This window comes from Sceloporus occidentalis, unplaced genomic scaffold, assembly GCF_023333645.1.
Source record: "Sceloporus occidentalis isolate IW3139 unplaced genomic scaffold, rSceOcc1.0.p SCAF_309, whole genome shotgun sequence".
Lineage (NCBI taxonomy): Eukaryota > Metazoa > Chordata > Lepidosauria > Squamata > Phrynosomatidae > Sceloporus > Sceloporus occidentalis.
In genome coordinates this window covers 676,365-702,432 of record NW_028317289.1, presented here as the reverse complement: position 1 = coordinate 702,432, position 26,068 = coordinate 676,365, and the positions used below count along the sequence as shown (strand labels likewise).

At 41.8% G+C, this 26,068-nt stretch overlaps 1 protein-coding gene across 1 annotated transcript; it reads right to left on the bottom strand.

Moving 5' to 3' along the window:
- Positions 1-992: 992 nt before the first annotated feature.
- Positions 993-16,097, bottom strand: LOC149274940 (elongator complex protein 3-like). Its single transcript, XM_089505082.1, has 9 exons — positions 16,079-16,097; positions 14,579-14,678; positions 13,365-13,503; positions 12,241-12,311; positions 12,048-12,111; positions 10,008-10,076; positions 8,406-8,560; positions 3,544-3,705; positions 993-1,146 (listed from the first exon to the last, which is right to left on the bottom strand). The coding sequence occupies exons 1-9, from the start codon at positions 16,095-16,097 to the stop codon at positions 993-995; spliced, it is 933 nt and encodes a 310-aa protein (XP_089361208.1).
- Between the last annotated feature and the right edge of the window lie 9,971 nt (positions 16,098-26,068).

The following is a 26,068-nucleotide window of genomic DNA, read 5'->3' as shown; positions in this document are numbered from 1 at the left end:
ATAGCATGGATGTGTAAGTGGGGGGGATAGCATAGCATAGGGAGGCTGTAATCACACTCCTATAATGCACAGGTTCCAGCATGTACTGGCTGCCTGGACATGATAGGCGTGTGATTGCTGTTAGCAATCATATATATATTAATATTGTTATTGACATTTTTAGTCCAATTTTGGCATGTTACTTTTAATAAGTGTTTTCTCTCTTTTTTTGTTGTAAAAGTGTGTGGTGGGGGTCATTTTCGGTTTCAGCCAAGTGAATTCTGAATTTTCATTTTGGTGCATCCCTAGTACCTTATATATAAACTGTCTTCTTGTTTACTTTTTTTCTTTAGCTCAATCCGGCAGCCATCACCAGAAAACGTGATTAATGAGTTCTCCCACCCACTCATTAACCCGAGTGTCACCTCATCCTTCTTGCGAGGAGACAAAACCCAAAGTGAGTTTATCGCACCGGGCAAGGAGTAAGGTGTCGGGTCCTCAGAGAGGCCTATTAATCCTGTCTGAAGGAGGCTTTGATTTATTGGACTGTTACTTTAATTATCTTATCGGTGGCACCAAGCGCACTGCAGCCCGTCTGGTGCAAAGCTTCCATTAACGCTAGATCGGAGGAGGCAGACTGGTGGCTGGGTGGGGGGGGGCTGCTGACTCACCGGAGTTAAAAGAAGAAAACAAGAAGGTAGGGGTGACGGGTCGAGTGGTGAACGCATAGATCAAAGGTCACAACACGGTTTACTTTGGAAGAAATTCTAGATTCTTATCCCCTTAAGGACAATGGGCGGTCCCTAAACCCATTGAAAACAATGCATTTTGACCCCGTACATGGGCTTTGTCATTAAGGGGTTAAAGGATATGTCGTCACATGAGCTTTCTAGACCTCAGATGTCTCATGTTCAGTGGAAGAAGAGACTTCAGAGGACCACAAAGTGTATGTAACTAAATATTTTACTATGCCGTCCCAATAAAACATATCATTAGGGGTTATATATCCTCTCTCAATCCGACACGGCTCGGATACTTACAATGAACTGATCTATATCTCGTTCCAGGCCCACGTTGGGCAGGTCCGGCATCATGTGCGACACGACTTTAAAGCCGGCATCCTTGGCCAGGTGGAAAGACTCGCACACGGCTTTTACCGTATGCCCCCTAAAGGAAAGATCACAGAGAAGGTAAGACATACGTTCACAGGGAGACATCCGCGTACGCATCATTGGCATTGCGTTTATTTACTATAAAAAGGTGGCAAAGACGATGAACGGCCAAAATGGGCTTTTTCTTCCCCAATCTCTGCAAGTCCATATTAAGAGCTTCAAGAAGAAGATGTCCGTATGATTAATGGGGGACCCTCATCAAAAATTTGGGGAACAGGGGGTGTTCCTTTAAAAAAAAAAATAGCATTTTTTATAAAAAAAATTTTCAAATTTTTTAACTAACGCGACCCGTAGCAGACCGCCATGAACGACTCAACAAGCAGAAGCAACGACCCTTAATGATGGCACAGGTGCTATCGGCACTCAGACCTTATTGTAGTCTTCACCACCCCCGTGCCGTGGAAAGAGTACACGATACGCCGCTCTGTCCTTAAGTTCAGTGCTTGACATTTAAAGCGAAGCTTCGCTGATCTAACGGAAGACGCAGAATAGGGCCCCGTCTTCTAACGAGACAAAAGGTATAATCAAGACGTAACCGAGAGCCCCTTCAGCGAGAAGGGTCACTAATGGTCCACACTTCACAGGCTCCTCATGTCACCGGGAGACATAATAAAGATGATCGTTCATTAGAAGAACGGTTTAATTATTTTTTCTTTCTTTGAATAAGTGGTACTTCTGGTCAGGCTAAACTTTGTAGGAAGGACACAGGCAATCAGCGACCGTTTAGAACACCTTGTGGGATGCATATGCCCTATGTAGGGCTTTACTGTCTATAAGAGGGGGGATATACGAGAGATTAGGAAAAAAAAAATCTTTTTTTAAATATGATGAAGCCAATAAGATAAGATAAGAGATTTTTTGATAAAACAACTAAATACAATAAAACAGAACAATAGCATTTACTTATTTTTAATTTATTTAGATGCAGGTTTATATGTGAAGATTAAGCCAACAAACAAAAAAAAAACAAACAAAAAAAATACTTTAAAATCTAATTACTTAAAAAAAGGACGGGTCTAGGGATGCATCGGTAAGGGGGGGGCAGAGCGGGATATAGAGGGGTATAAGGCTTATTTGGAGTGGCAAATAAAAGAAAAAAACAAAAAAAGCATTTTTCTCAATCAGTTTTTATTAAATATGAAAAAATTGTTTACATGAATTAATATTTACTAGTAAAACTTTTTTCCTATAGAGTCGTCTCATATTCAGGCTCTCTTTCTTCTCTCTCTAAAGTAAGAATCAAATTTTGGGAGGTCGCCTTATAATCGACCAAATAAATACAAAAAAGTATATTCTGAGCAGTATACAGAACATACAAAGCTTTGCGTTGAGGCATCTGCCTGCGGAGTCCGAAGCTAGCAGGGAATTTACGGACTTTATTCTGTCTGAAGCTATGAGGTCAGCTGCTAATTCCCCTCCCGACGCTTTACGCAAGTGGCAGTAATCCAGACGAGCCTCCGCCGCCGCGCTGAGCCGTGCCAAGGACGACAGGAACGATAATAGAGGTCAGCGGAGGCTGGGATTACCGTTCTTACAGTTAAGACTTATTGATTATACTCTGCTGGCCTCCTGGCAGGGCGGTTATCGCTAATATCTTACCACCTACTCACTCCAATTCCATCGTTAAGAGTTTTCCGCAGTGCCGAAGACCTTGTCAGCAGAACGCGGTTTGCAGACGGAGCATATTATCTGATACAGAGCCCGGCTTAGTCGATAGGTTTATTCGCTGGAGTGGGAGTTTGAAGACAGGTTTAACTATTATATTATACAGGGACCAGGTCCTCCCTTCCTGGCGTGGGCCCTTCTTAATGCATGCAATAAACTCACAAATATCCACCTTAATGAATAAACCTCCGCAGTTAAGCTGGTGAGATGTTTGAACCCCCTTTAATTGCATCAATTTTGGGAATACCTTCCACCGGCACCACTTCATGAGAAAATGTTTTGATTTATTACAAAAAAACTGAATTAGCTATTTGGAGAAGTTATAAAACAAACAGACGCAGGTGAACGGTCTAATTACAGTTATTATTAAATGTCACATTCCAAATAAACGGCAGATCTGTCTTAGAGACACACCATCCTAGGTCCGAGATAACCTACATATAAACGGCCAACAGTCTGATAAAAATACCCCCCCCCCCCAAATAGTTATTTAACCTCGGAGAAGTGGAGGTCGGCGACATATTTATTTCCTGCTATGAAGGTTTCCTGGACCAATCAGCAACTTAACAGGGAAGAGATACCTTAACAGGAGGAATAAGCAAGCAGATTTTGCCTGGGGGGGTCCACACCTCTTCTGATCTCATACAATGGGGGGGGTGGATTACATATAATTGTATAAATACACTGGAGTAGGACGGACCCCGAAAGGTTCTCCGATGGCACCTACCGATTCGTGTCTCTGGCCACATCTTCGTAGACGCTCTGAACGCCAATTTCCAGCCTGGTGCAGCCGTAGGACAACATGTCGCTCAAGTGTCGCTTCAGGCAATAGTCTGGCCTGGTTTCAATGGTGATCCCCACGCACTTAGTGCTGCTTCTTTCAGAATACCTGGAACGTACGAAACACAAAAGAACGGCATAGAAATTAGATTGTACCCACGGGGCAAACCTATAATATATAGAATAATATATAATTCATCTTGCTGAACCATAAAACATATCTATGCATCAGGAGATCCATTAACATATACGGGAGTTAAACAGGAAAAATTCCATTCTGCGTGCGTGGCCAATGGGAGAAAAGCAGATCAGATCCCAGCTCCCATTGGTCGAAAGTGACCTCCGTAGACAGCCAATGGGACAAAAAGCGAGGGAAGATCTAAAATCTTTCAGAATACCCCGGTTTCATTGTACAGCGGTGCAGACAGGCTTGCTGCAGTTTATTACCAGTATGATAAATACTCGCATATAATACGCGACAGATAGAATCCCAGAAGCTGGAAGTGATTATAAAGCAGACGACTGTTCTATCGATGTTACTGCGCTGAATTCAATTGTACATTTTCCCATCAATAACCCGTCTGGTAGCTGGAGTTCCTGGACAAATTGCTCTTAATATAACTAATTATGTCTTGTCATTCACAGAGATTATAAAGGGAGAGGGTTCTTGGACGGCGCTCGGGCTTGGCACGCCATGCCTTCTCCTTCATCAACTGCATTTCACACAGCGCAGCGGAAGATGTCGGCACAAGCGAGTCTAAAGTATTGGTAGGGCCTACCGACATGTTTATAACGGACCAGAGCTTGGTCTACCCCCCCCCCCCCCGGTGCTGCTCCTTTCATCAGCCTCTCCTTCTTCAGAGTCCTCTTCTCACCTTGCCCACCACCCTCTTCATCTGCAAAGGTTCCTTTCCTCAGCTTGCCCACCTGTCTCCTTTCAGCGCTCTTCTCTTTACCCTGTCCATCATCTCTCCCTCTTCTGCCGATTTCTCTCCTCTCGATAACAACGTCCTCCTCATACCATCCCTCTCACCTGCCTTACCTGTAACGTTTAGCACCAGACTCTTTTCCCCATTTACTGCACTAGCTTCTCCTGCTGCGTCCCTTGCCCTCTGCACAATCCTACCCATACACTCTCCGTGTTACCACCTCCACTGGGCGACCTTCCCTACAACATGCTCAAAATTTCATCTGAAATATCCCATTGCACGCGCTACGATTTCCCATCTCCTCTGCTAATGGAGACGCCAAAAGCTTACCTGGCCATTTAAGCCTTCCCTACCCCTTTATCGCTGTCGATTTAGAACAGGATAGCCCAAAAGTATATTTAAATACTGTTATATTACAGTGTGGTAACGTCAACTAACATTCTCAGGATTAAATAACTAAATGAAATCCACATTTTGTCTTTCGTAAGACACCTTTTATTCCCGGCGTCAGAATGAGTGACTGCTGTTTTAAGAGAGGTTAATGAATTATAGCGGAGCTGGCAGTGGCGAGATAATCCTTCTGTGTCCTTTATCCAAGTTCATCCATTTATTTTTTAAATGAACACAAAATAAATCAATTACGCAGATAAGCGAGTTGTGTTCAGCAACGGCCCACAAAGCCGATGCCCCTGGATTTTAGAAATTTGCCTCCCCTGCTCGGTAACGTAACCGCCTGCGTGCCGGATTCCACGGGGCGTTCGACAGCCGCCCTCGGTGTTTAACTTTTAATTTGTTTTCATCGTTAGACTTGCTTTTAGGCGCCGCGAGGATACAATTCGAGGCTGAACGGTATTATTATTTTTGCTTATTAAATAATTAAAATAAAATAACTAAAAAGCCTTCTGGTTTTAAGTATTTTGTGCCAAATGCCGCAATTATTCATGCAGTAATTTTCAGTTTAAGTGCTTGCCCTGCTGGGTTTGTATCGTTAAGAAGTGTCCACTCGACGGGGCAGGATGAATGAGAAGAATACCAGCCTGCGGCAGCGGAGTATTTCAATCACAACAGAACAGCCCGTCCCATCCAGACCTATCAGAGGAGCCGACACTCACCTCATTCCAAGGCCCGCCAAGAACTAGGGGTTTCTCTAGGCCCCATTTCGTCCCGCTAGACCTTCTTCGGTCTTGTCTTATGCATGTTTTCCTTCCTTCGCTGTATTAAGCACCTCTGCCGGGAGGCTGATCCACTCATCTACCACTCAAAGTAAAGCTTCCTTAGATTACATCTTAAAATTGAACGCTCTTTAAGATGCTGTTGAAGAAAGGGGCCGCTAGAAAATCAGTGACCATCGTGGCACTACGACCGAGGGCTATCAATATGGTTTAACCCCCGAGTGCATTAACCCTTCCTAGGATGAATTCTGAACAGATGCACACGATTGATAACCCCGATTTATTTGCGTATCATATGGGCTACGGACATTAAATGACCGGGTGAAAGTTGCAAATATTAAAGCTGAAGAATAGCTATTTTCAGGTCAAAAAAGATACCGCCGCAAGAGGAAAAAAATAAATAAAAATAACACACATTCCGGGGAACCTTCCAGTAATGGATTTCGACACTTAAATTGCCTGCATTTCTGTATATAGCCCTCATTATACGCTGCGGGAGACCTGCCTGACTGTACTCCGACTGCATGCTGTCAAAAGGATGACTTGGACGTCTACACGAAGACTCTGGAACAGCAACCCCTGTGGTTCCCACCTGTAACACCACCCCTATTATTCCAAGCCAGCCATCAGGCTCACATGGAAACAACTTCGCACCGGCTGTGATAACGGAACACGAAGATCACAATTATTATTTTTTTTTAATTATTTTTGAGTGGTAAGCAAAGAAGGCCATCATAACTCCCCAATTTTATTATAATTATACTTCCTCCCCTTATCCATAGGAGATGAGAGGTAATGGATAGACTTCTACCGGGCTATAACTAGTCTTGTCTACCGAGTATACATATAAGAAGGGCATTAGAATTTGCCCTGCTGAAGATGGGGTGGGGGGTACTTGAGGACAACAGACTTTGCCCGGCATAAAGCAACCACATTCCCCATTTGTTCAAAATCTTGGCAATGTTCCCGTAACCTGACCGATGCCCGACCTATAAGAGCACATGAAATCCACGAGGCAGGGCAACAAACAAACAACTTGCCCCGGCAAGCTATCAGAGAATCCAGCCCTGCATACTCGCTCTCAAATGGGCCCACTGACCTCCGCATCAGCAGAAACAATTGGGGGGGGGGAACAAAAAAGGAAATATTTTTTTTTGAAATTATACGGTTTGACGTTTAATATGAAGAAACGGTGTTTGGGAGAAAATCTAAGCGTTTACCGAAATGTTCGCTTTCAAAACTTTCCCCTTGGCCGGGACAGCTGAGGTGAACAGTCCTAAAGGCTTTCATCTTCTCGACTTCACACGGCAGTCTATGGACCGTAATAAATGGGGGGGGGGATTACACCTGTAATCATGTCTTGGCCTCGGCAGACCACCGTAGGGCAAACACCATATACAATCTCCCTACACCGACCCTTTTGGGCTATCTGGCGTCAGATCTCAATGCCTCATAGGAGTCCCGGGATGGTAAAATAAATGTAAAAAAAATGGAAATCACGCAATTACGGCCCCTTCTACAGAAACTCGAGACAAAGGGGGGCGCAAAAGGGGCCAGTTTCTAGAGTATACATTTTTTTTTTTTTTTGGCCTGAAAAGTTGAATAATGTGCAAAAACACCTTCATGGAACGTACCTGCTGGCTTACTCCAGGTCACAGACGTATAGCCACAAGACTTTCTATATAGTCTTAATATTCAAGACTCACATCAAAAAGGGTTAATAATAATATTACTCTGTTAAAAGCACATCTCGAAACAAGACGTGTCCTTTTTGCGTTTTGAGACAGAGGTGATATTAGACTGGGTTCAATTACTAAAAGCAGCGAGAACAGGGACTTCTTTAAGATCAAAGCTTCTCCGACTTCAAAAACAGCCACAGTCTCCGGGCAGCGTTTGTACGATTGTATTCCCATCCATTTATTTCACAAAGTAGTTTGCGGCTAATAAACAAGATCGGGGACGTGCTGCCCCCTGATGGATCGACGTCTTGGGATTCACGAGTATAGAGGGAATACATTTATACGCCGGCGTCACCATATGGCACCTCAGGGCGGATACCAGCGGGATACCGAGTTCATGGGGACAGGAGAAAGATGCGGGGATATTTTAGGCATCGCTTTAAGAGCCGACTTAGAACACTGTGTCGCGTCTTAAAGAAAAAGGGCACGGTCTTGTAACACTACAAATGTATCAGTGGGGATAGATAGATCAAGAGAACATGGTCTAGATTATACGAGGTAAATTAAAGCGTATTAACCCATATATAGTCTCACGAGATCCACGAACATACAATCACAACTTTATAGGGAGGAATAATTTGGGGAATAATCCCCAAACAACTAGAGTCCGTAAGAGAGGAAACCTTGTCCCTTGACAATAAAATCTAAAGTAGATTTAGAAGGACCGTCAACCGGATACTTACTGGTGAGTGAAGTTTTGCAAGCAATATCTTCTTGATCCCTCATATAATTTTAATAATTTGTCTCTCAACAATCGGCAAAGAAGCCTCTGATTTTAACCTACTTTTCCCCACCACGATTCAGAACTCGAAGACTGATTTATAACACTAAGGACTGGTAGATGATTTGGTCAAGGTTGACGTTTGGACACCCCTGCTCTACACAGAATCATCAAGCACTAATGACTTTCCTACGATGGAACCCTAAACAAGGACCCCGTCAGGAAAACTCCCAGCCCGATGCTCTTACCGTACGGCCTCGGAAACGCTGTTGGATGTGTGGCCAGACAAAGCATCGTGAAGGTTCCGGATGAAGTAGTCCCTGTACTCCTCGGAGAGAGCCATGAAGGTCCCCCCCATAACAATGAACTCCACTTTGTCCACGCTGTGACCCAACTGCTTAAGCTGTACAGAGATAAACCAGTGTCAGCATTCACAACACAATTATATATATGCATATATGCACACACAAACACCTATATTACACGAAAGTCTATAGCGGAAGGGACTTCATTAGCATCGCCATAAAGCATCAACTCAGTGTGGTGTTTGAGCTGGGAAAGCCACCCAAAATATCACATGACTGACAGCAACGGCGGCTCCAGGTATGCAGATAAAGAGAGTCAATTGGGACAAAATGAAACAAAACCAGGTTTTTGTTAATTCTGACCGATATTACTGTATACAGCGCTGAGGGTTATTGTTAATGATCCCACCCCCGGGCTTCCCCTTTCAAGTGAGAATTTGCAGACTTCCACATTACCGAATACATCCATTGGGGTACACGATGATGCACCTAATGTTTACCCCAAAAAGTAAATAGCAAGTTATCGTATCTTTATTGAAAGCCCCGCTAGGGAATAAGGAAAGCCTGACTTCAAAGGTTTATTACAGGCAGGAATAGACGGTAAACATCTGGGAAATAAAAGCTTGAAGTAAATAAAAACCCTACAGAGAAATTGCCAAAATCTGCAAATATTAAACCGTGAAGATGATTACGATGAGATATCCGACACTTTGCTTTCTGCAAGACCCCTCGGAGGGAAACACAATCTGTACTCACTAATTTCCTAGAAAGCTGCAGCAATTCCTTCCCGCTCTCTAAATCAAGACACGGGAAGGTTGCTCGTCATATAGAAGATCCAAGCGGGTAGTTATAACGTCCAGGGGTTTGCTTACCGATTACGGGGCTGCATTCACTAAGCCGCGAGTCTCAAGTAAGTTTATAGGAGACTTTTTTCCCTTTGCGATTTACCGTTTAGTGAATAACACCCCCAGACACAACAATCACAGAAAAGGGGATGATTCACTAAAAGGAGAGTTGTAGTTTAAACTCCCTCAATTCATTAATTAGTGTAAAAGGGCCAAAGCTGGCTTTGATCTCCAGTAAGAAGGGTCATGTGACCATAGTACCCATTTTTTCCAAATAGAAACAAGGGGAAAGTTTTAGAAGCGATCCAATCACCAGCGAATGATCCAATCGGCAATCCACCACATCCACAGCACCGCAAGAATCCTCAAATTATCGCAGGGGGTTGTGTATATTTGAAACACAACGTAAAACACTATATGTAAAGGTGCTGTACCCCCCCCCCGGGAGTATGAAACACGTTTAAAGAGATTTAAGTTTAACTATACATCATACAGGACCATCTCAGCCCTCCTGGAGGAGCAGCTCTCCAGGGTCAGCCCATCATAATTTTGGAGTAAAACCAAGGAAGAGAAATGTCACAACGAGCCTCTGTATGGTGCTGTGATCCGCTTCCACAAATATATATCTATCGCTACGTCATGTCAGAGTTTAATCAAGCAGGGAAACGATATATAACTACAAAACGTCAGACGCCCCCACCTGTTCAACGCGATGTCTGGTCTGCAGGAACGGATCGTACCGGGCGCGGATAGCTCTCATCGACGTAGGCTGCGGGAAGACACGGAGAAAACGAGTCAGATGTAGTCCAAAGACGGGATCAAAAAAAAATATATATAAAGTAACAAAAATAACTAAATATATATATGAAAGAAAAAAAAAATGGGTTCTACGTGTACTTTGTAAAGGGACAGTAGAGAACGGACAGGTAATCATTATTAAAGATAATTTAAGAGCAGTCAATCTGTTAGTTTTTTGTGTTTCAGACAAGATTATAAAAATTATAGAGAAAAAGGAATCAAACGGGTATCCTAAAAAGGTAAATTTTTTATCTAAGAAAGAAAAAAAAAAAAGCTTTCTGTTTAAGTTTTATTTTAGATTGAGGAGGATTGGGGTTAGCAGAGGACACCGGCGAGGGACTTCTTCTTACGTAGCACTTGTAATAAACAATAACGCAATCAGCCCTCCTCCCCCACCCCCGTCTCTAGAATTATAATTGGTATAACAGAAAAAGAACATATTATCTTCCTATACCAGAAGTACAGACAAAGGCTGCATGGAAAGAATCTGAAACTCATGTTAAGTGGTTTAAGAATTGCACATCCTCTAATAATTCATTAAACCTTCTCTATTGTCAGCCACGTACAGATCAGCGATTAAAAATAACGGCTCTGAAGTTCTGCATTGGGGTCTAAGGAGACTCTTGGAGGATGGAGAGACCATTCATCCGTGCAGTTGGCTTGTAGGACCCAACATCTCCATTAATGATAAAGGAGAAGAGCTCTTGCACTAATTAAACGAGGTTCAAAGAGAACGTTTCCGCATCTTAGCTTAAGGCTCTTCTGCGTTAAGTGGCCAGATGATTCCAGATGTCTGCTTGATGGCCGGATCACAAAAACAATGGGCACAATATCCGTTCAATTAACATGAACCGCGGTGAAAACCATCCAGCAATCCAGTTAAAAGGACAAAACAAGACCTAAAAAAAGGATTGACCAAGCGTCCTCGAGGTGAGGTGTATGCAAGAAAAACATTTTTTTTTCAATCCTACATCATCCCTGGACATGGATCGCAGGAGATAATAACCTTAGAACACCCAACGATCATAGAGTTTATTTAACCAAGTTAAACAAATAACTTAATAGCAAAAGAGTTGTCAAAGGCAAAACTTCAGCTCCTTAAGTCCCCAGAAACATCCCGTTGGCCCCAAACACTGCAATACCATATTTGCGCGTTTATAAGACCCTTTTTTCCCCAGAGCAAATGCTCTGAAAAATACCCCTTGTCTTATACTCGAGGTCTTCTTATAATCGGATCTCAAATAGAGGTCTGACTATAAGACTAAGATCCAGATCCTCCGCAGCGCAGCAGGGGACCCGGATCCTCCTCTCTGGCAGCTGGTGGACGTCTTCACGATGCACGTAGACAACCTCTGCTGCTGCCCGTCACCTCCTCCAGGGCTTCTACAACAGAGCGCCGGCATGACAGAACCTTCCGGCATCGCACAGACGTCTACCTGCTGCCCCTACTAGACACCAGGGAGTCTGGAGCACAGGGGGGCAGAGTGGCATATCTGGGGGGCAGATGTGCATCACTGGGGGCAAATAAAAGGAAATAAAAAGAAATGCATTTTTTCTCAATCATAGTTTTTATTAAATATGAAAAAAAAATTTCCATGTGAATTAATATTTACTAGTAAAAAATAAAATCCTATAGGGTAGTCTTTTTTCCCCTAAATTAAAATTCAAATTTTTTTGGGGGGGGGGGGGTTGTCATTTTATAATCGAGCAAACAGGGTATTTCCCAATCTGGAGATTGGCATTTATAAATATGGTATACTCTTTCATGGACTGATTTATTAAAACATAGTCAAGAACAATACCTAGGTACATTGTACCAAAAATCTGCCAGCCCACACAGAGAATGCTCGAACGATGTATTCAATATGGATAAAAGCAATACAATAATGTGTGTTATTAGTTAAACAGATTGTGTGTGTGTGCACACACACACACACTATACCTCATATCCAGTGTATGACTGGGTTGAATATTCAAAATCAGAATCTGGACCTCCGGGACAGTACCTGTAGAAAATACATTGCAAATGTGAGGAAACTTCTCGCTGAAGAGACTAGTACAGAATGTATGTACCAATAGTACCATTATATATTACTACATAATGATATACAGAGATCTCCAGCAGCAGTACTTACACGCAGATGTTTCCAGTGAAATTTATGTGAGGGCATCTGTGTGGTTTGCACATAACAGCAACTACTGCAATCTGAAATGAAACAGCCCATAATCATGTTGGAACAGGAGGCTGATCAGGTGAATATTACTTGCAGGTCTTGACACAGAGCGAAGCGGAGCTCACGGCTACCCAAGATGAGCACGGTACCTTCCGAGTTCCTCCAAGCGGAATCAGTATACAGCAAGAAACCAGAACCAGGAAGGAGCTGATCTAATTGTTATGTTATCTACTACTTATGTCTTGCTTAGCCATTGTACAGCACTATATACAACAACAACAATAATAAAAACCTGCCACACACAGAGTAACAACTTCGTACCAAGTCCTGTTGAATTGTGCACCTCGCAATAACTTAGCAGTATCTCCCAGCAACTCAGACTCTTCCAAATTCAACGAGAGCCCACCTTATTAAATACAGCGGCAACCTGTTTTTTGGAGATATATATATATATATATAAACATATACATACACACACATATATATAAATATATATAAAAAAAATATATATGTGTGTGTGTATATATATATTATATATATATATATATATATATATATATTCAGCTTCATCCCACGTGGGAGATTATGTCGCCACCCAGTGGACAGTAGAGGAAAGCGCTATTTTATTTTTACACGTAAACGTAAACAGAGCAACCTAATTGACAAAGCAATTTAGGGTTTAATAAATAGAAATTGTTATTGCGGGGAGTTCAATGGGACATCTTACTGTCCCTGCCAGCCCAAGTAAAGAAGACTGTATTAAAGTACTTTATGGCGTACGCTGTTTGAAGCAGCCAATCAGTGGCATGTGTAAACAGGACATAAGTAAAACATATCAGTTTGACCTCTTAGCTATCACACGCATGTGATGGCCGGAACGTCCCTTCAATAATAAGGTTGCTATACTATAGCTATAAATCATATAGTATTATAAATATCATGTTAATGTAAGTTAATTCAATTAATGTAAACTATAGAATTTATGTTAATGTTATGCCCACGAAAGACTTATTCCTCTCGCAGGCTTAAATTGCATTTTATAAACGTTTGCGTTTAACCCCTATGTACGGGTAACAGCTGCCTACCCCGCTGGCCGTCCGGATCGGTTTCGCCTTTAACTTGGGAACAAGGACTTTGCGGTGCTGCGGAGGGACGGCCGCAATGATGTCGACGAGGCGAGGCTGCGCGGAAAGCCCGTATTTCGCAGAGGTTTTCGTTTTAAGCCTGCAAAAAAAACAACCCACTTTTTTATTTTGTTACCGCGGAGTCTCATCCAACTCGGGACAGGAGACACTTTAATTATCCGCGCCAGCTGAACGCCGCGCTCTCAAGCCGCCGAGTAGCTGCGGGGATAAACACAGAACGCCATGAAAACATCGCCCGCACGGATCCAATTACACAGCACAGCACCAGCCTCATCAAAACACACGAGTGCCTCATCTCATATCCCCAACACCAAGCTCACACTGTTCCCAAGGAAAAACTAAAATACTTAAAAAAATGATAAAAGGATTAACTAATTAAGTAAAATCTAGTGAAAAAAAGGCAAATCCCATGCAGCCGTATTCACCGAGATATGACATTTACAGAGAGCAACCTGTCAGAGACAGCAGATAAAAATCATAATATTTACCAATAAAGCAAATATCACGCCTGTCACCTGACCAAATTATCAGAAGCCGCCGTTTATAAATAGGAAGAGGGTGTTTATAGAACAAAGGTTAGCGCAGAGTTCCTCATCTTAAGTGATGGGTGCGAGAAGAAATTTTATATACCCTCCACTAATCCAACGTACACCTTCACAGCGCTGGAGTCAGAGTGTATAAGACAGCGGTGCATAAGTGTGTATGTCAGCATGTAGTATTGAGTGTATGTATGAGTTTATGGTGTTAACATGTGTGTACATGAGTGTAGAATGTTAGCGTGCGTGTTGCTGTAAGTGTGAGAATAAGCTGTTAGCGCGTGTTAATGTATGTTAGCGTACGGCAAGTCCCACCGACAAACCCCCGGCAGCCAGGAAAATAAAAACTGGATTCTAGCTTTCTCTGCTGGCTCCTAGATCCAAACCAGATTTTTAGACCCCCCTGACCTAGGTAATAAACAGCACACCCCAATACAGTATATAAAGCGTGGTTGGTCCAGGGGCATCATATTGGGGAGGCAGGTACAGCGCCTAACAGAGTTATAGGAGGAGACCCCCAGCAGCATGACCCTGGAGCTCCGCTCCACCTACAGAGGGTGTTATCAGCTAAATGCCTCACGTCGGATTTATCTCTACACCTGGCTCTGCGATACCTACTTGTTCAAATTGACGTCTTTTCCCAGTTCGTGGGCCTCCAGAAGTTGCTTAATGACATCAGAGATCGTCATCATCATCAGCTCAGCCTGGCTGAGACCTCCTAGGGAAAAAAATATGAGAAATATGTGACGCCGCGTGTCTTTACATATCCGATAAACGCCATCGTCCGCTCTCACCATCCGCAGATTCCAGACTCTCGGAAGGCGCTTTATCCGGCGGGTGACTTTTCTTTAGTGTTTTAAAAAAAATACTTTTAAATCGTTTACCCCAGCAGGGTAGAAAGTAATTTGGACAGATACACCTGTCTGCAAGCAGGGGTTACAGATGTCATACAGCAGCTGAAATGCTCGTAAAGTATTAAATCAGAGCAGAATATCAAGCAGTCGGCTCCAGACTCTGACGTTACGAATGTGTCCTGGGGGGGTAAAAGCTTGATCCGTGGAGCACTTTTTTTTGGGGGGGTTGAATATTTATTTTCCATAACTACACAATTTTTTTTTGTCTTTTTGAAAATTGCCGTGGTGGAACCGGGTCCGAGGGCCCCCGAAATATGTGATTTCACGCAGGCTTTCTGTCCGGGAAGGGAAGAGAGGGGCCACGTATTCCTTAGGGTAGTGCGGCCCCGTACAAACGAAGAAGGGGCCCTGGTGTCCACCATGGCCTTCTGGCACCGTATAAAAATATATAAAGGAGGGCACAGCTCGGCCCGCGGCTGCATCGGGGTAAATGTAGTTGTGTCAGGATTATTTTTAAGCCGCGGCTGACAGAAGATGAGTGAGTATATTTTGTACAAAACAAGCAGCGGATACCGTATCCAACGTGCATATACACAAACCACACCGTATACAATGTAAAGGAGAATTTTCGGGGAGAAAAAAAAACCTTTCATGTAAATTATAAAACAAAAACACATTGCGGGCGCTAAAACTCCCAGGAGTGCTGCACAGGGGTATACAGCGCGCTGCCTGGTACACTCACTCTCCCTTCTTCCCTCACACTCACTCTCCCTTCTTCCCTCACTCTCCCTTCTTCCCTCACACTCACTCTCCCTTCTTCCCTCACTCGCCCTTCTTCCCTCACACTCACTCGCCCTTCTTCCCTCACTCGCCCTTCTTCCCTCACTCGCCCTTCTTCCCTCACTCGCCCTTCTTCCCTCACACTCACTCTCCCTTCTTCCCTCACTCGCCCTTCTTCCCTCACACTCACTCGCCCTTCTTCCCTCACTCGCCCTTCTTCCCTCACTCTCCCTTCTTCCCTCACTCTCCCTTCTTCCCTCACTCTCCCTTCTTCCCTCACACTCACTCTCCCTTCTTCCCTCACTCGCCCTTCTTCCCTCACACTCACTCGCCCTTCTTCCCTCACTCGCCCTTCTTCCCTCACTCGCCCTTCTTCCCTCACTCGCCCTTCTTCCCTCACTCGCCCTTCTTCCCTCACTCGCCCTTCTTCCCTCACTCTCCCTTCTTCCCTCACACTCACTCTCCCTTCTTCCCTCACACTCACCCTTCTTTTTATTCTTCATGTTATCGGCTCCTTCGCGCTTTCCCGAGCGATCATGCACTGACAGGGAAACCCACGAGTGTTTGGCTCCTGGTGACGTCAGGACACCAACTTCTCTACGGTAAAAGCGCAGGGCCAAAATATTACGGCGCTTTCACAGCAGAAGACGGAAACTACGAAGGCCCAAACCTCATCCCCGGCGAAGCGCGCGGCGATGATGGGAAGTAGGAGGGACCAAATCTCGTAAGGTTTCGCTTTGGTACCTGAAGGGAGCGGTTTGGTAATGTGACGTCAGGTGTGTTCAGGTCTTACACAGCACATCATCAGCCTCGGTTTACTGAGCATGATGGGAGTTATCCATGATTAGTACTTATTTACTGAACTCACGCAAGGTATATATTGTACTTTTCAGGACAAGAAGAGCATTCTTTTTTTTTGGTCATATGATCTAATTTACTCAAAAACAAAAATTATAAAATTGAAAAAAGGCATTTTGTTTCTTTTATTTGTTAACTATTTTACTCATTTACAAAAGCTAATGAAAAAAACTTGCTAAAGAGATTCTACTATTTATCCTGAGTTTAGCTATACCCAATGTTTTTATATTTTTTTGCACGTTATGGGACACGATTTCAAAAAACATTTTTTACAAACCTGGTCATTCTGCTCCCATGTCCTCTGATTTAAAAGCTGCTATTCCACTTAAATAAACCGTTACCAGATCTGTCCCATTGTACAGCGCTACTGAATTTGATGGCGCTATATAAAACAATAAATAATAATATGTCCGTTAGCTCTCTCCTCTGAGGCTTTAATTACATAAACATTTTTTTTTTTAATTTAACCTATCAAAAAATATTTCTGGTCATTTTACAGAACTAGAAGGGATCTTTCTAAAGCCACATTTGCTAAATCCAGCGGAGCAGCTGAACACCTTTTTTTAATCATTTTAACATTTAAAAACTGTGTGTTGCCCCCAAGGCACCCCCCATCCTGCTAGGCTTATGTGGTGGCGATGTAGTTTCAAGGATTCCCCTCCATCCTTAATACATCTCTTTAAGGCTAGGTTTCCACTTGGGTTTTTGTCCTGCGTTTTTTTCTTCATGAAAAACGCCAAGAAAACTGCCACTGCATTTTCCTGCGTTTTGGAGTTTTTTCTGGCGTTTTTTCTGGCGTTTTAGCCTTTCTGTGGAAATTGCTTTTTTGACCTTAGGCAGTTTTTCCAGCCTTTATACGTTGGAATTGTCACCCAGCTAAAAGGGATTCGGATAAATGGCAAGTATCTGCCCCCTGATGTCATTTCCTTGGTAGAGTTCTACGCCCCGGCGGACCCTTTTGTCTCTTTTCTGTGGTTTGTAAGGCCTGCTTTATTCCGAATGTCTGCTCCTCGAGGAAGATTGGCCCCAAATGATGCTGCAAATTGTTTGCTGTTGCTTTTGGCGCGCAGGATCCAGTTGGTTTGTTTGCAATGGATGTTTGTTCCAAATGGTGTAAAATTCAATATGAACTTTGTTTTGTGTGAAACTGTTTGTTTCCCGCCTATTTCTCGTAGGACACACAGATACCGGGTCCATCCTCTGCATTGTAACTGTGGAAAAAAACGCCATAAAAAACGCCAAGGCAAAAAACCCACATAGCTTTTTCATGGCGTTTTTCTCTCCCATAGACTTCTATTGGAGAAAAACGCCAAGATTTCCTTGCAAAAAACGCCAGAGCGTCAGCATGCTGCGATTCTGAAAAACTGCCACAGAGCCCAAAAAAGCAGAAAAACGCCAAAGAGGACTGAAAAAACGCCAAACAGAAAAACGCCAAGTGGATATGGCATTCTGCGATTTCCTATTGAAGAACAGCTAACATCTGGCTGCTGCGTTTTTTCACAAAAAAAACGCCAGGTGGCGCTATTGGCGTTTTTATGGGCGTTTTTAGCAAAAAAAAAACAAGTGGAAGGCTAGGTTTCCACTTGGGTTTTTGTCCTGCGTTTTTTTTCTTGATGAAAAACGCCAAGAAAACTGCCACTGCATTTTCCTGCGTTTTGGCGTTTTTTTCTGGAGTTTTTTCTGGCGTTTTAGCCTTTCTGTGGAAATTGCTTTTTCTGACCTTAGGCAGTTTTTCCAGCCTTTACAAGTTAGAATTGTCACCCAGCTAAAAGGGATTAGGATATATGGCAAGTATCTGCCCCCTGATGTCATTTACTTGGTAGACCCCTTTGTCTCTTTTCTGTGGTTTGTAAGGCATGCTTTATTCCGAATGTCTGCTCCTCTGGGAAGATTGGCCCCAAATGATGCTGCAAATTGTTTGCTGTTGCTTTTGGCACGCAGGATCCCGTTGATGCGTCGCGTATGTTTGTTTGTAATGGCATGTTTGTTCCAAATGGTGTAAAATTCAATATGAACCAGTCCAGGACTTTGTTTTGTGTGAAACTGTTTGTTTCCAGCCTATTTCTCGTAGGACACACAGATACCGGGTCCATCCTCTGCATTGTAACTGTGGAAAAAACGCCATAAAAAACGCCAAGGCAATAAACCCACATGGCTTTTTCATGGCGTTTTTTCTCTCCCATAGACTTCTATTGGAGAAAAACGCCAAGATTTCCTTGAAAAAACGCCAGAGCGTCAACATGCTGCAATTCTGAAAAACTGCCACAGAGCCCAAAAAAGCAGAAAAACGCCAAAGAGGACTGAAAAAACGCCAAACAGAAAAACGCCAAGTGGATATGGCATTCTGTGATTTCCTATTGAAAAACAGCTAACATCTGGCTGCTGCGTTTTTCCACTAAAAAACGCCAGGTGGCGCTATTGGCGTTTTTATGGGCGTTTTTAGCTAAAAAAAAACAAGTGGAAACCTAGCCTAAGGCTTTGAAATACGAAACAACACATGACATACTGTACCTAAAACTATCCAAGCAAAATTAACTCTAGAATGGTTGTCCCGGTGTCCCAATGTCAGATAATTATTTGAGTGTTCTATTTTAGATTGCTCAGTGTCCAGGTATCTTAGAATCCTGATAGAGTCCTATTTTAGAATGATTGGTATCCAGTTGTTCCAGAAATCAGATGGTATTCTATTTTAGAATGCTCTGCGTCCCAAGTGTCAGATTTTAACTGTTCTATTTTAGACTGATCTCTGTCCGAGTGTTCCAGAACACTGATGATGTTTCATTTTAGAATGCTCAGCGTTCTAGGTGTCACATAAATATTGTACCGTTCTATTTTTGAATGTTCATTGTCCAAATGTTCTAGTGTCTGAAATATTTTTACTTTTCTGTTTTAGACTGCTTTATATCCAGGGGTTCCAGAATTCGAATAGTGTTGTATTTTAGAATACGCAGTATCCCAGGTGTTATTTTAGTTTTCATTTTTCTAATCCTCGGTGTCCCAAGTGTCTTAAAATTATTTTTCTGTTTGGTTTTAAACAGAATACTGATAGTTCTGGTTTAGAATGTTGTGTATGCAGGTGTTCTATTTTAGACTTCTTTGTATCCCAGGTGTCTGAATATTATTTTTCTATTTTAGAATTCTTAGTGTCCAAAGGCCTCAGAGTTTTGACAGAAATTCCCCAATTTGTCAAAATTCTGACTGTCCTATTTTAGAATTCTCACTGTCCCTAGTGTCTGGATATAATTTGTTCTGTGTTAGAATGTTCAGTGTCCAAATGTCTCAGAATTCTGATAGTGTTCTGTTTTAGAATGTCAGTGTCCAAGTGTTCCAGAATACTGATTATGTTCTATTTTATAATTCCCAGGATCCCAGAATACTGATTGTGTTTGATTTTAGACTTCTTGGTGTCCCAAGTGTTATTTTATTGTTCAATTTTAGAATGCTCAGTGTCCAAAAATGTCTCAGACTTCTGATGGTGTTCTATTTTAGAAAACTCAGTGTCCAAGAGTTTTTAGAATACTGATAGCATTCAATTTTAGAGTACTTGATGTCCAAGTGTTTCAGAATACTGATAGTGTATTGCTTGAAAATTCTGGATGTGCAGGTATTTTATAATTCTGATAGTTTACTTTTTTAGATATTATTTTCTGGGTATTATTTTTTGTTCTGTTTTAAAATGCTCCCATAATTGTGATAGTGTTCTATTTTAGAATGGTTGGAGTCCTAGTATTTTTACTGTTCTATTTTAGATGACTGTGTGTCCAAGTGTTCCAGAATTTGGCTAGTATTGTATTTTAGAATTCACGCGTGTCCAAGGGTTTCAGAATACCTTTCTATTTTAGAATGCACGGTGTGCAGAATACTGATAGTGTTCTATTTTAGAATGCTTGCTATCCAGGTGCTCCAGAATACTGATAGGGTTCTGTATGTGCAGGTATTCCAGAATTCTAATAGCGTCCTATTTTAGAATTATCAGTCTCTCATGTGTCTCAGAATCTTAATAGCGTTCTATTTTAGAATGCTTGCTGTCCCGGTGTTCCATAATGCCGATTTTTTTATTTCAGAATTATAGGTGTCCCATGTATCTGAATATTATTTTATTGTTGAATTTTAGAGTACTCAGTGTCCCAGGTGTCAGATAATTATTTTACTGTTCTTTTTTTTAGAATGATTGGTTTGCAGGAATTCTAATAGTGTTCTATTTCAAAATGATCGGTGTCCAAGTGTTCCAGAATTCTAATAGTGTTCTATATTAGAATGCTTGGTGTGCAAGTGTCCTAGTATACTGTTAGTGTTCTTTTTGACAATGATCAGTATGCAGGTGTTCCAGAATACTTATAGTGTTCTATTTTAGAATGCAAGGTGCGCAGGTGTCCTAGAATTCTAATCGTGTTCTTATTTAGAATGCTCTGTTTCCAATGGTTTCAGATAACTGATCGTGTTCTGTTTTAGAATGCTTGGTTTTGCTTGGTCCATAGTGCCAGTGAATATTCTAATACTGTTTTATTTTAAATTGCTCTGTGTCCCAAATGTCACAGAATTCTGATAATGTTCTGTTTTAGAATGTTTCGAGTCCCAAGAGTAAGACAATTCTCATACTCTTCAATTTTAGAATGCACATTGCTCCAAAAATCACAGAATTCATTGCTCTGCAGGTCAAATAATTCTTAACCTGTTCTATTTTAGAATGCAGATGTTCCGCTTGTCACAGGATTATGCCCCTGTTCTAAGTTAAAATGCACAATACTGCAACAGCCGGAGAATTCTGATACTGTTTTACGTTAGAATGTGCGGTATTCAGGAGTCAAAGAATTCCGTTTCCGTTGTTTTTTTCACATACTGTATTGCGAGATAATCTAATCTGTAGCGAATAGTACTAAAAGAGTCAGATAATACTGATATTGTTAGGTTATAGGCTGCATTGTTCCAGGAGGGATAAAATTATTTGTTACGGGAATGAGATGATTTGCATACTGTTTGTGTACCTAATAGCGTGAGGTGCGAATGCAGCATGTCACCAGTAGATGGCAGCCAAATCCCATTTAGTGGCACAGATTTATGAATATGTAGCCCATGCGCAGGAGCGTCTGTTCATCACATAAAGTTTAAACTTTATCTTCAATGGTGAATAGAAGGGTGCTAGAAATCACCATTGGACAAATCTTCATTAACTAATTACGCAAAAAAGCTGCTTTATATGCAACAAATGAGAGAGGTGCTTTTGTTGCAGGAAGAAATATTAACCAGAATCATTTAAAAGTCACATGCCCATGTGAATAGTCACGAAAATGTATCACGCTACTATAGTGCTGTGTCTCATATGTTACTTGCAAAATGTGCTGGGTTGTTTTAGGCAGTCCCTCTTTCCTCCCCTGATGCCCCTCTTTCCTCCCCTGTGCCCCTCTTTTGTCCCCTGTGCCCATCTTTCCTTCAATGTACCCCTCTTTCCTCCCTTGATGTCCCTCTTTCCTCCCTTGATGCCCCTCTTTTGTCCCCTATGCCCATCTTTCCTTCCCTGTACCCCTATTTCCTCCCCTGAGCCCATCTTTCCTCCCTTGATGCCCCTCTTTCCTACCCTGTGCCCCTCTTTCCTACCCTGTGCCCCTCTTTTCTCCACCGATGCCCCTCTTTTCTCCCCTGATGCCACTCTTTTCTAGGAGCTCAGAATATCTGTTGGGTATGAGGTTATCACGAGGTTCTACAGCCCTAAATATCACAATAATGTGCAAAAGAAATGATAAGAGACACGTTTATAAATTAAACTGTGAAAATATATTATTCTTAGTCGCAAACGTAAGTAAAAAGCCTTAGCGAAGATTCGCCTCTACCCCCACCTCTAATAACCCCCCCTAACACAAAAGCGTCCTTCGTCCTCTTGAAATGAGGAGAGGGATGTTTTATATTTCGTGTTTTTCTGATTATCTTTTTCTCCCTGGATTTCAAGTCATCTAAACAACGCAGGAAGACCAAGTTGCGTTTAGATCCGTTTAGCGGATCCAATGAGGTGAGTATTGCTGATCCGCGCGGCGGTTCGGACTAAGAGGTGAGACGAGATCAGCGGGCCGGTGACGGACGAGCGGATGAACCGCATACAGATCAGCCAGAAAGTAGGAAATGTCAGCTTTCTGGGACATTTTTTGTAGACCATCAGTATATGTCGTGTCTACTTTAACCGGAATTCCCTTTTCTATGGATCCCCTCCGCTGGCAGCGTTACATCACATATTATTTATAGAGCGCCAGCAGATTCCGCGGGAAAGAGTAAAATGAAGAATAATAATAAAAAGTGACAATAAGATTAACATAAGGCATACTGGAGAAGAGGAGCCTGGTCTTGTGAGCTTACAATCTATTAGGCAGTTGAGGGACAATGACACAGAAGGTGAGCGACGGCTCGGTTGAGGATGATTTGATTGGAGTGAGGGCCATGTAGGGACCTGTTCAGTTGCAAAAACTTACCGATCCGGTTTACTCATCAGGCCAGGGTTAAAATGCCGCCAGCCCTGCCCAGGAAGCCAGCCACGCGCATACTACGGAGTAAATAAATGTAAGTACAGGAGGAAGGTGTTACTAGTCCAAATCAGTTCCTGGAGCTATCTTACAATCACCTGAACCATTTAAAAAATGTCACCACGTTATAGTGTCCTGTAACATGTATGATGGATGTAAGGAGGTGACAGATGCCCTGTAAATGAGATCATATCACGTCACAAACAACGCGTTTGGTCCCAATGACTTCCTGAATGTGTAGACTTCCTGCCTGTGTGCGACAGTTTAAAGAGACGCTCTTACGGAAGGTAGAAGATAAGCCGAACCTTCATCTTATCCACAGTGTCATATACTTATCTAATGTGATCGATCGCCGCTTGGCCTGTATTATGACATCATACCTGTATTGCTTATCCTGGGGCACTTTGCTTACCTACCTACCTGCCACATTTAAGTTGGAGCCTTTAGCAAGACTTCGTTGTGACTTTATGACCCTTTGATTTACCCCGTTTAATTTATAAAGCCATTCCCTGCTGTTTCTATACACATTATCGGGGGCTTTTAGGGCCGTAGAACCCTGCGATCCCCTCATACCCACATATCACAAAATGAATAAACACAAGTCACAGCCTGCGGGAGTGAAGATCGATCGAATAAATGATTTATTAATTTAAAAAACCTAAGCACCTAAAATTAATATACATTTTTAGGTTAAAAAAAACGGTATTTATACTATAATAATAGTATATATACAAATATATATATATTATTTATAACATATAATAATGGTGAATGTAATAATTATTGCAGATCAAGGTAATGTGAAATGCGTCATCCATATTAAAATAAAAATTAAATAGGAGGGGTTTATATGGGAAAATCTGACTGCCTTTAAAATAAAAATGTTTTACCTCTTTGGGGTGAAAGTCTGTTTTTTTTATATTGTCTTCTTCAGGGTTAACAGATACTTGGAAGGGATGAACTTTCTGGACACCTCTGTATTTAAATATTGCAATTTCAAATCTACATTTTGAATTAAAAAGTGGAACTTCCTCTTTAATGAATGTGCAAGAGGTTTTTTTTTATAGTTTTAAAATAAAGGTTTTTGAACGTTACTGGGTACGTAAACGGGACGCAGCTTTAAGGTTTGGTTAACTAAGCGGCTGGAAGAAGGGTGAGTTTGGTTAAATGTTGCTAAATGAGGTCATCTTATGTCATCAGGCAGGAGAACCAATCATTGATAATTGATAATGAGAATTGTTGTTCATTAGATGAGTTATCTATACAGTGACAGCTGGCGGCCCTATCGTTTACCCCAGGGCCGATTTCTTGTTGCCTCTAAGCTCCTGAGTTCAGATAAGCCCAGAGATCTGGTGAGTAGTCTTACTTCAGTCTGTAGATAAGATATTTAACCCTTGTGTTTCAGGGCCTCGCATCATTTCAGATGTTTTTACCCATTTTTTCTGAAACCCGAGACCACGAAATAGATTTTTCGGACGTTTTAGTATTAATTATTAACAAGCAGGTAACCAAATTGGAGATCCGGTATAAAGTAATAACTGCACTCGCTTAGTAGATCTGCCATGAGAATTTTTCCTCGAAATGTTTAATGTTTTTTTCTATGGCAACGACCTATGAGTGCCTACTTTTATGTCACATGCTAAACAAGGGTTCCCGGTAAAAAAATCACATGATTAACAATGGTCCCTTGAATTTTTAATTCACGTTTAGTTAAAATAAAACACTGGGGACCCCCCCCTTTCCCAAATCATTCTGTTTTTTTAAGGGTTATTAAGTTGATATTCAGTACTTTAGACTTTATGGCGGGGAGCTGATTAATTGCATTAAGTGCTTTAAATACATGTTAAGATACATTGATTTTGGCTTTTTGTCTCGCCGACACGAATATACACAAAGCTTTAATTTATTGTCTGTAAATAAACTGTGTAATAACCTGTTATTTACATATTTTATTCAATTATATACATTACGAGAACCAAAAAACTTTTACTTAAAGGTGATTTTTATTGTTTTTCCAAACATGAATAAGTCTGACACATTAACCCTTCATTGTGTACATGTTTATACTTAATCAAATGGAACATATCATTTTAATAAATTAGCATATTTCCTTATATTATACTTGCATTGACAAAAACCATTTTTTTCTCATTTTGCCCCAATAAACTCCCTTTATCTGCAGACCTGGAGACGCCGTCGCTGTCAGTCATGTGATATTTTGGGTGACTTTCCCGGCTCAAAAACCACACTGAGCTGATGCTTTATGGCGATGCTAATGAGGTCCGTCCCTCCATAGACTTTTAACCCCTTAAGGACAATGGGCGGTCCCTAAACCCATTGAAAACAATGTATTTTGAGCCCGTACATGTACAGGCTTTGTTATTAAGGGGTTAGTAGTCAGAGTCCGACTGGGTGATTAAGACTGAGCAGTTAAGACTGAAAAATGGCACCCCACAGACATGACCTAAATAAACATTATTTATGGGAAAACAAACCTGCGTCTTTACACCAGAGGCCGCGACCGGCCAATTCCAAATCTCACAAGCTGCTGCGCCGTAAAGATACAGAAATTTGACATTTTGCATTTTTAATGATTTCACTTTTTCAGACTTTTTGCCACACTGATTTTCACAAAAAAAAGTAATTATATCCACAAATGATAAAAAATGGTTTTAAAAAATAAATAAATAAGTGTATAAAAAAACGTGTATGGCCATATATGGAGCAGATGATTTATTTCGGGCTATACTAATTTGCACCAATCGGACTATGACATCATATTCATTTATTCATATTCATATTTTCATTATTTTTCCTACTTTTCACTCAATGATTAAAATAAAACAAATATAATCTCGCCCCCACACCCTCCCCAATAACATTTCAAGAACGTGCGTTTCCTTAACCCTTGGATTACCGGGAGAACGGAAAGCAGTTGGTTTAGGGATGTCACAGAGGCTTAATGCGCCTTGACGTGAAATGGTTAAATGCCATACTTGTATTTTATTTTACTATTTATTCACCCCCCCCGCCCCCAAAAAAGCATACAGCGGGCATGTAATGGGATGTAATGTCCATTGTAAAGTTATCTGTCCCTTAAGCCTTAA

Coding starts and splice junctions, on each gene's coding strand:
- LOC149274940 (XM_089505082.1), bottom strand. Junction 13,504..14,578: donor AAAGACGTCAATTTGAACAA/GTAGGTATCGCA, acceptor TTTTTTTTGCAG/GCTTAAAACGAAAACCTCTG. Junction 12,312..13,364: donor CGATCCGGACGGCCAGCGGG/GTAGGCAGCTGT, acceptor GTTTCATTTCAG/ATTGCAGTAGTTGCTGTTAT.